This window comes from Aricia agestis, chromosome 14 (genome assembly GCF_905147365.1).
Source record: "Aricia agestis chromosome 14, ilAriAges1.1, whole genome shotgun sequence".
NCBI lineage: Eukaryota > Metazoa > Arthropoda > Insecta > Lepidoptera > Lycaenidae > Aricia > Aricia agestis.
The window spans coordinates 11,513,557-11,523,763 of record NC_056419.1 but is presented as its reverse complement, the minus strand read 5'-3'; the positions used below and the strand labels follow the sequence as shown (position 1 = coordinate 11,523,763).

Genomic DNA, 10,207 nt, shown 5'->3' with positions numbered 1-10,207 from the left:
TACGCGATGGTTAGTAGGTAACTAAAAAGAGTGAAATTATTATTTTTAACAAAAAATTAAAACCGACTTGCAAGGTAAAAACAATAATAACATCCTTATAATATGAACTAAAAAGTATTACATAATTTTTCCTATCTAATAGTGCCTTTTTCCGAATTCGGCTAAACCTCAACTATCTGATACCGACTTCAAAATGATGAAGATTGAGTACAGAAATAGTTGAGGTTATCACTGGCTTATCATTCGTCTCGATAGAATAATATAAGCGCAGACAGGTACATCAGTAAAGTGAGTCTACGAACAGAGATGATCGCGATTCTATTACTCTGCGCTGTGTCCGGTGCTGCGGGTAAGTGAATTTTATAAAATTTTTAGTTTTTACCTTTTTCCATAAAAAGACTAGCAAGTAGATAGTATTTTTTAACCGACTTCAAAATAAGGAGCCGGTATGTATGTAATATTTCCAAAACTACAAGTCTTTAAGTGATTCTTTTTTTGCTGTTCTAGGTATTATTCAACTTAGGGAATACTGCAAGTATCATTATAACGGTTCAGTAGTTTTTGAGATACGGAATTTTAATTCTCAGTTACGTAGAATTTTGAAGTCGGTTTTATCTTTTTAAAATACAATTATTTCTCTAGTCTAGGTGAATATGATCATAAATATACAATAAACGTTTTTGAATGCTTTCCTAGTGGATTAGGGACATCAGCGCCCAGGCGCGAGTTCTACTTCTAGGTACCTAATAAATGGTGCGCCCTTAATTGTGCTCCACTTTTTTTTGCAAAAATAGTTTAAGTATTAATTGCATAGAGTTTTTCCTTTCTGATCAGATGGTCTTTACCGGGCCGATTACAGCTACCACGAAGGAGCAGGAGGATGGTTCAAAGTCCACAAGGTACCCGCCGTTTGGAACGACGCTAGGTTACGGTGTGAATTAGAAGGTATCACGTAACTTGATTGATGAATTTATCGATAATAATTATATTCATTTGTATCTTATTTGAATTCCACGAACATAAGACGGAGTAAGAAATCTTAATATCTAATTGTACTATCAGGAAGTAGATTATAGGCAGATAGTTTGGTCGCGTTACCTCAAACTCTAAAATAACATTGATGATTAAATTATTGATATGACCCGACTAAAAGGGAATTGGTCTGTCAACTGCCTAGGAATCAACTTCTCTGATAGTTCTTTGTTAAATATTTCTACGTAAATATTTCCTCCAGTTCTCAGGACTTTGGGGGAGGCCTTTACACAGCAGTGGGACAGCATAGGCTCTTAAAAAAAATTAAAATTCCAGGGGCGGTGCTCGCTTCACCGGTAAACGAGAATGTTACGTCAGCACTGATAGAGTTTATGGAGGAGGCAGGCCTGGACTTGGAGTGCGGCATGTTCACTGGCACCAACGCTCGGTTCTCGAAGGGCGACTACTATTCCATAGAAGGTATCATATTATTTTTAGGAACACTAGTCCAGGTTCCCTAGAACATTTTTTTCATTTGATTATTATCAAGCTAATTTTGGGAACCTGGATTAAGGGAACATGGTCCCTAGAACATTTTTTTCATTTGATTATTATTAAGCTAATTTTAGGAACCTGGATTAAGGGAACCTGGTCCCTAGAACATTTTTTTTCATTTGATTATTATCAATTTCCGCTGCGAAAACAAGTCCTTGTTGACTACGGAACCCTGAAAAAAGATTACTAACCAGCTGGTTTTTAGGATTCCGTAGTCAACAAGAAACCCTTATAGTTTCGGTCTGTTCGTCCGTCTGTCCATCTGTCTGTCCGTCTGTCTGTCTGTCTGTCTGTCTGCCTGTCTGTCTGTCCGCGGTTTTGCTCAGAGACAATAGCACCTACAAAGCTGTAATTTGGCATGAATGCACATATTAATGATGCCAACAAAATGGTATATGAAATCTTAAAAAAATATTTTTATGGTACCTCCCTACACATCAAGCAGGGATGAATTTGTCATTCGCGTCCACCCCATGGTGTGGGGTGTCGTTGGATAGGTTTCTTAAAAATATTATGAGTATTCATAGATCATTTTCTGATATAGGGATCCGTTTGTGAAATATTAAGTTTTAAAGTGAAAAAAATCGTTAGATGCCAGTGTCCTCCCCTTCTACCAGCTAAAAGGTTGCTTCTGGAAATGTGAAAAAATTCACGGGAGTAGGAAATATAAAATAAAATAAAAAATAAAAAATAAAAATAAAAATAGCCTTTATTTTCCTACCACCAATTTACAGAAATATACTAGAGAATAAATACAATTTTACTAACTAAAATATAACAAAATATAACATTTCTCTCCCTATAACTACATATTATTATTATACTTATTATTATTATTATTATTATTATTTTTTTACAATTTTTTTTTTGTAACTAAATTTTTGGTGGTAGTCGCCTCTACGGCGTAGGCCTCTCCTAAATCCTTCCAAATAATTCTATCTCGGGCTACTTGCATCCAGTTATTTCCACACCTGTCTCTGAAAATGTCTCTCCATCGTTTGTTGGGTCTGCCTTTTTTTCTTTTTAAGTTTCTTGGTATCCATTCTGTCAACCGTTTTGTCCATCTATTATTCATTCTACAAACATGTCCAGCCCACTGCCACTTAAGTGTTCGGATTCTTTTGGTAACATCTATAATTTTAGTTTTTGTTCTGATATCACTGTTACGAATTCGGTCAGATAATTTAATTCCTAACATACTTCTTTCCATCTTACGTTGACAAATGGCAATCTTATCTTCTTCCTCTTTCCTTAAAGACCACGTCTGACAACCATAAGTAAGACAAGGTAACACTGTTGTTTCGTAAATTCGTTTTTTTTAATTAAGATCTATACAGCTGTTTTTCATTATTTCTCTTAATCTCCAATATTTTTGCCATGCTAAAGTTATCCTTCTTTGTATTTCTTTCGCACAGTTATTTTCAAAAGATATTATCTGCCCAAGGTAAGTGTATTCGGTCACATACTCTATATTTTCATTATTTACTTGAATATCCTGTTGAGGGCCGTTTGTTAAGATCTTAGTTTTGGTCGTGTTGAGTGACAATCCTACCTTGTAACTTTCCGACGCCAGCTCGCCAGTCATATTCTCTAGTTCTATTGGGCTTTCTGCAAATACTACGATGTCGTCCGCAAAACGCAGATGGCTTAGAAGTTCTCCGTCTATATTCACACCTTTGGATTCCCAGTCCATAGATCTAAAAACTGACTCTAGCACGGCTGAGAAAATTTTTGGAGAGAGCGGGTCGCCCTGTCTTACTCCTCTTTTTATCGGGAACTCTATCCCTTCGCGTTCTAGTCTAACTTTAGCATAGCACTTAGAATAGACGCTCTTGATTATATCTATATACGTTGGGTCAACGCCTTGTTGTGCCAATGACTTCCATATAGCTTCAAAATGTAGAGAATCGAAGGCCTTCGTATAGTCGATAAAGCACATATATAATGTCTTTTTATATTCTCTACATTTTTCTATTATCTGTGTTATAGCTTGTATATGATCTATAGTCGAATAACCTTTACGAAAACCTGCTTGCTCACGCGGCTGGTTTTCATCTAGAGTAGTTGATATTCTACCCAGAATTATTTTGGAGAATATTTTATACAGGTTCGTCGTGAGACTGATTGGTCTGTAATTCGCTAGGTCATTCCTGTCACCTTTTTTATGGAGTAAAATAATTGTTGACTTTGTCCATTGCTCTGGCGTAGATCTTGTTTTTAATATGTTGTTAAATAGAATCTGTAGGGGTTTCAGAAGGGCGATGGATATTGATTTTAATAATTCATTGGTAATGTTATCATTACCAGGGGACTTATCATTTTTTTGCGTGTTTATAGCCTGTTCAATTTCTGATAGTAAGATATTTGGTGTCATTGTAGAGCAATTGTTTGACAAAGGAAGACGGACAGTCTCCGTAACACAAGATTCTGTAAGGTGTGTTTTGACATCTATGTTGTAGAGATCTGCGAAAAACTTAGTTGCTTCCTTAATAATATCTGGTCGCCTATACTGCGCAACTCCTGCTGTATTTTTCAGATTGGCTGTCCAGGTAATCTTTCCACTTAGCTCCTTGTATGCTTTACGTATAGCTCCTGATCTACTCATATATTTTTCAAAAGTTTTCTGTCGTATTGTTTTCCTCTCCTGACTAATTGCTCTATTTATTCGTTTGCTTATTTTTGTTATTTCCAATCTTATTTCTTTGGTTCTTTTCTTGTTGTATAAGTCTTTTCTCTGTTCTAATAATTCTTTTGTTTCTTCGTTAATATACTTATGTAACTGTTTCTTTTGGAGTGGTAATTGCTTCAGTAGATTCTGTAACTCTTTTTCAAATTCATTGTACTGGATTTGTACATTGCTAGATATATTAACGGCTTCCCGAAATTTGCCCTCCCAGTAGCTGGCATCCTCTTCCGATATCGTTGGTAGAGTTCTTGAATACATAGATGTTTTTATCATTTTTCTTTTAATTTTCGTGCTCCAGTGAATTGCGCAACGTATCATCCTGTGATCAGTGTTGAAATTAAGATTTTTTATAATGTCGAACTTTTTGAAGTGTTTTGCTTGGTTTGTCATAATATAATCAATTTCATTAAGATGTTGTCCATCAGGTGATCGCCATGTCCAAATCTTACTTGGTTTGCGTGGAAACATAGAGTTTACGAAGTAACACCGATTTTCGAGAGCAAATTCCATTAATTTATTACCATTCGGACTTCTTTTGCCGTAAGAGTATTTTCCTAAAATATTAGTTTCATTTTCCTTAGCTTTTCCTATTTTTGCGTTGAAATCACCGAGTAGCATGATATTTTTTGCTTGTGTAGAGTCCAGAGCTAGTTGTACTGTTTGGTAGAATAACTCTACATCTTCTTTATTATAAGCCTCCGTAGGGGCGTATATTTGAATCAACGACCAGGTATATTTGTCAATCAGCTGCAATTCCAACAACGCGACTCTATCTGAAAAACTTTTGATACTTAATATGTTGTTTTTTAAATGTTTTTTAATTAGAAAGCCAACTCCATTTTTCCCATTTGTCCCTGATGTGTGGTATAGGATGAACTCGGGATATTCTTCTATTACTTCGTTTTTTCTTCTAATTTCACATAAACCAATAATATCCCATTTTAAATTCTTTATGGCATTTTTTAACTCCTCGATTCTGCTATCTGACAAAAGAGTTCTTACATTGAGGCTTGCAATATATAGGTATGAATTTTCTCTTTTATTATGTGTATAAGTATTGATTTTTAATTGTTCTTTATGATTTAGGAGGTTTTGGTCTGACTCCTCCACGGGGACCAGCCGGCTTGGAGAAGGTAGAGAGGTTGTAGAGGCAGCAACTAGTTTTTTCGAATGTCTTCGTTCGATAAGGAACGGTCATGAATAGTAAATGGAGAAGGACGTAAATAATTAGTTATGTTTTGTTTTTTGTTCTTTTTCGTTATCTCATTAATCACGTCCGATGTATATATTGTCCTTTCTTTGCGCGCCTCTTCAGGTGACATAGACATAAGTCTCTTATTTCTTTTAGCATTTACATTTTTCTCCGACTGTCCAGTTTTCATTTCTACAATTTTATCATAGCGCAAAAATACTTTTTTTCTCGCTTGCCGCTCTCTTTTTAGCTGTTCCTGCAGTTCTTTGCGTTTTTGCAATACGCTATGTGGGAAGTCCTCTTTTAAGTACATATTTGTATCTCTTAGTAAATGGCCTTTTTTTAATATTTCAATTTTTCTACTAATAGTGGTTAGTGTAATAACGACAGGTCTTATTTTTCCTGAGAATTTTCCGATTCTATTTGCATTTTCGATTTCCCATTTTTCACAAGAAACTCCTAAATTTTTATTTATTATATTTAGTAAAGTTAAAAGTAGATTTTCATATCCTTTTTCATTTTCTTCTATCCCGAAAAACACAATATTTTTCCTTTTGGCCTGCTTTTCTAACATATTTATTGTTTTCTGTTGTTGTTCAATTTTCATTTCCAAAACTTTAGTTTTTTCTTCGATTTGCGAAAATTTCTCATCTATATTGTTATTTATAGATTCTTTAATGTTTTGTTCCATCTCTTTCATGTTCTGCTTTTGTTTTGATAGGTCATCTTGAATAACTTTTAACATTTTCACAATATCATCCATGATGCTGCCCTCTGTTGTTGGGTTGATGGACTAAAATATTGGGTAGTTTGTAACCCTGTATATTCGTTCCACCAGCAGATTCTAGATGGCGCTTTATCGATATTGATTGTCTTGTGATGATGAATGAGTTTTTGGATAGGTTTGAGGTTATAATTTACTTTTATTTATGAAACACTCATATATACACTTGCTATTATATCCATGCGTCAATAATTCCAAGACTGACCTTCTCATTCAATCACGTACTGTTATTTTCCCTATATTTCCAGTATTGCAGGGTTGATTGACGGTTGACTTTGTGATGTTTCTTTCAAACTTTTTCCCGTTAATACAGAATTCACCCTGATAATAACACTTCCACAGATAGTTCAGAGTTATTTCCACACACTTTTGCGTTTTTGGGTTAATTTTAATCACTTTACTATTTTTAAGCACGGTTTAATAACGGAGCAGATGTAAACACAAAAGTAGTAGGAAATATACTGAATTTAAAATAAAAACTATCACGGCTAAGAAGACTTCATAAGTTATTGAGTAATAGTCGATCAACTAAAAAAAATATATTCGGCGAAGTATAAAGGGACTTTTCGTTCAAATTCCTTTGAAAGTAACTGAGATGATATTGTTAGTAGTGTAAAACACGAAATATACATTCATCGACCATACAAAAATTAAAAAAAAAACTAGCGATACTATGGAACCACAAAGGTTCCGGGGGAGACTCCGGAATGAAGCGCGCGTCACGTCGCCGATAACATCGTGATAAAGACGAAGTTGAAGAATTAAGTGTATATAATTTATATGTATGTTAGTCATTAAGGTATATATTGTATGGGCCTATGTAGCCTGATATAAATAAATAAATAAAATAAATAAAAATAAAGTTAATATCTAGGGCTCCCTGGACTATACTCTACGTATGTGACAGATCGTAATTCATTAAGAATATTATTAATCCTAATCAAATTGTGTTATTTTAAATTTCACAAACTAAGTACCTCTCGATTCTGACAGTTTATATCGAAATCCAGGAGTGCCGTTGTGGCGGATGCCGGTGGATTGGATGCCGTTGGAGCCCGACAACAAGAACAACAAAGAGGAGTGTATCGTGATGGTCGGTAACTTTTCAATCGCCGATGCCAACTGCTCGCAGACCCTGCCCTACATCTGCTACAAGAAAGCAAACGAATCTATGCCCATCAACGAATGTGGCACGTCAGATAACGGTATGGTCTATAATCTTTCAACAATAAGCAATGATACTTAATTTAATGCACATATTTGACATAACTAGAGCATTCAACCGCATAACTTCAGTTAAGAGGATACACCAAGGGCGAGAGAAATTGAAAATAGGTATTTGAAAATGTATCGCTGTCTCACCAATCTCAAGTCTCCCACCGCAGAGCGCGATAGAGACAACACGACAAAAGTTGTCCGCTGATTCCTTCTCCAAAACTTAACCGATTTAAGCACTTTTTACATTAAGAAATAAAGCAAGGCTTGAGCTGTGTTCCTATGTTTTGTTTTTTTTTTGTATAATATTTTAGGCAGTTTTGTTTTCTGGGTGTTTGAACACAGAGGAAAATCTGGCAATTTTTTGGGTTTTTGGACGTTCTTATCTTTTTTAATAATAAAAATATGAAAAAAAAGAAAACATAGGGACATGCTCATAGTGGCCATAGATATTCAGGAAAAAAATCATAACTCTACCGGCATTATGCAGGGAGGAAACAGGGGACAACGTTTGTATGGAAAAACGGCGGTGTGGACTCCTCTTAAGTAGCTTAAAAAGTGTGTCACAAATTCAAAACCACGAGAAAATACTTTCGCAACATTGATGAAATTATTTACACAACCTACAACACCTCGATTTGGGCGCTAATTATGTACGTACCGCGTACGTCAACTTGTTGCAGATTATAAATTATTCCCTAATACTTGCAATTGCTACAAGTACCACACGAAGCCTCGTACCTGGTCTGAAGCATTTATGACGTGTTCCGCTGAAGGTGGATATTTGGCCATCCCCAACAACAAGGACGAAGCTATTCATCTAAGTAACATGTTTAAGGACAACATCGGAAAAGCCGCCAACACCACATATACGGAAGTCATGTTTCTGGGATTTAAAGATATTGACATAAATGGATCGTGGTCTACTATACACGGTAGAGTTGTTAATATAAAGTTTACAAAACAGGCAATATTTTATAAATTTTATATTAACTGTTACTATTATTTTCAACTAGTATGTATTGACTTCTAGGATCCAGGATGAGCGACTACTATTTCGAATGGCATAATGGCCAGCCAGAAGGAAAAAATGGAAGTACTACCTGTGGAGCCATGTACCAAGACGGCCTGTTAGACGACTATTTCTGTACGAACAAAGCGACGTTTGTGTGTGAAAAGGCTGTGCACAGCTTATTATGATTAAAGAAAAATATTAGAAGAACACTAATTTGAAACATACAGCTTTTATGAAAACAAAATAAATGTAATATCGTATCTTCTTCAATACTAGTTTTTATATTACTAGTTCAAGACTGTACAAATATAAGAAACTAGATGACCCGGACGTGTACTTTGTATCACTTATTCTTTTTTATTTTTTTATTTAATTCAGGCATCTTGGCCCATATTATAAATACCTTATACATACAATTATTATACTAAAACTACCTAACACTAAACACGTATTGCGCGACGTGTTCGGAAGTCGTCCTCGGAACCTCCTGTAGACGACTCCAATGGGCCAGATCTCCTCCTTCTCGAAGGTCGGCAGATGATGCGTCGGGACTCTCATCACAAAGGAGCTAAAATTCACTTTGTGGCATGACTCCAAGCGCTCGACCCTCAAGACGAAGTGGGTCTTGCTTCTGATGTAGTCCACGACCTGCTCGACCGTCGTGGACCAGTGCAGCCTGGACACGTACAGCGGCGTCGCGGTAGTCTCACGCCGCAACTGCTGACTTAACTATAATATTCTGTATTTCAGAGCCAGTAGCTTAAAACGCATATTTTCTACAATTTTACAATTTTAATGACCGCGCTAAGGTCATAGCTCTATGGAATGAATAGAATCAAATTAACAAAAACTTTCCAAACAAAACTAGCCAACTTAAATAAAGATTAATCTATCTTATATATAAAATTCTCGTGTCACAATGTTAGATAGCGTATTCCTCCGAAACGGGTTTACTGATTTTAACCAAATTTTATATGCATATTCAGTGGGTCTGAGAATCGGCTCCTGGGTACTTTTTATATTGATAAGTGCATTTGTTGAATAAATAATAGTAAATTATTACAACTCGAGACTGACGGCGACTATTGTTTGTGTGACATGATAGCGATGGACGTTGCCATGGTGACATACTTATTTAGTCACTTCAATAAAATAATACGGGTGAAATACTTTATATGGCAAAGAAACGTTTGCCGGGACAGCTAGTATTATAATTGGATGCTGTTAAGCATTGGTGTGTCATCCCACATCGGACTAGTTTAGTTAGTTGAGTAATCGGCGTTTTAAGTTTTTTTGGAATAATCTTTATTTTCTGCTTATTTTAAGCAAAAAAATGTTATTGTGCAGTATCATTTTTTTTTGTTGAAATGCGTAGATTATGATTATGAAAAAAGAAATAATTTTACATTCATTTTTAAGAGAAAAAGTATAAAAATGGTTAATGCTTTATTGCTATAGGGCTTATTACATATAACATTAATGTCCTATTATATAAAATTACCTCGTCAGGCCCACACCACTGAACCGATTTTTCCGAAATTTGGTATGGAGATACTTTGAGTCCCTGAAAAGGACATAGGATCCTTTTTATTCCGAAAAAATGTACGGTTCCCAGGCATTCAATAAAAATGATTTCTGCTTATACCGCTACATGGATTTCAATGATATTTGGTATGTAGGTACGTTATGTGTCGGGAAAGGACATAGGATACTTTACATCCGGGAAAAAGGTACGGTACCCGTATGATAAACGAAAATGATTTGCGCCTAAACCGCTGAACCGATTTT

The 10,207-nt window shown here is 35.4% G+C and overlaps 1 protein-coding gene across 1 annotated transcript; it reads left to right on the top strand.

Annotated features, from left to right (window-relative positions):
- Positions 1 to 281: 281 nt before the first annotated feature.
- LOC121733683 (secretory phospholipase A2 receptor-like) lies at positions 282 to 8,609 on the top strand. The gene is made up of 6 exons (XM_042124018.1): positions 282 to 349; positions 835 to 945; positions 1,309 to 1,452; positions 7,200 to 7,394; positions 8,088 to 8,339; positions 8,438 to 8,609. The coding sequence occupies exons 1-6, from the start codon at positions 307 to 309 to the stop codon at positions 8,602 to 8,604; spliced, it is 912 nt and encodes a 303-aa protein (XP_041979952.1). The 5' UTR covers positions 282 to 306; the 3' UTR covers positions 8,605 to 8,609.
- Positions 8,610 to 10,207: the final 1,598 nt, after the last annotated feature.

Excerpts from the sequence above, each read along its gene's own strand:
- LOC121733683 (XM_042124018.1), top strand. The coding sequence starts at position 307 with ATGATCGCGATTCTATTACTCTGCGCTGTGTCCGGTGCTGCGG. Across the intron at positions 946-1,308 it reads GTTACGGTGTGAATTAGAAG|GGGCGGTGCTCGCTTCACCG; the intron begins GTATCACGTAAC and ends TTAAAATTCCAG. Across the intron at positions 8,340-8,437 it reads ATCGTGGTCTACTATACACG|GATCCAGGATGAGCGACTAC; the intron begins GTAGAGTTGTTA and ends ATTGACTTCTAG.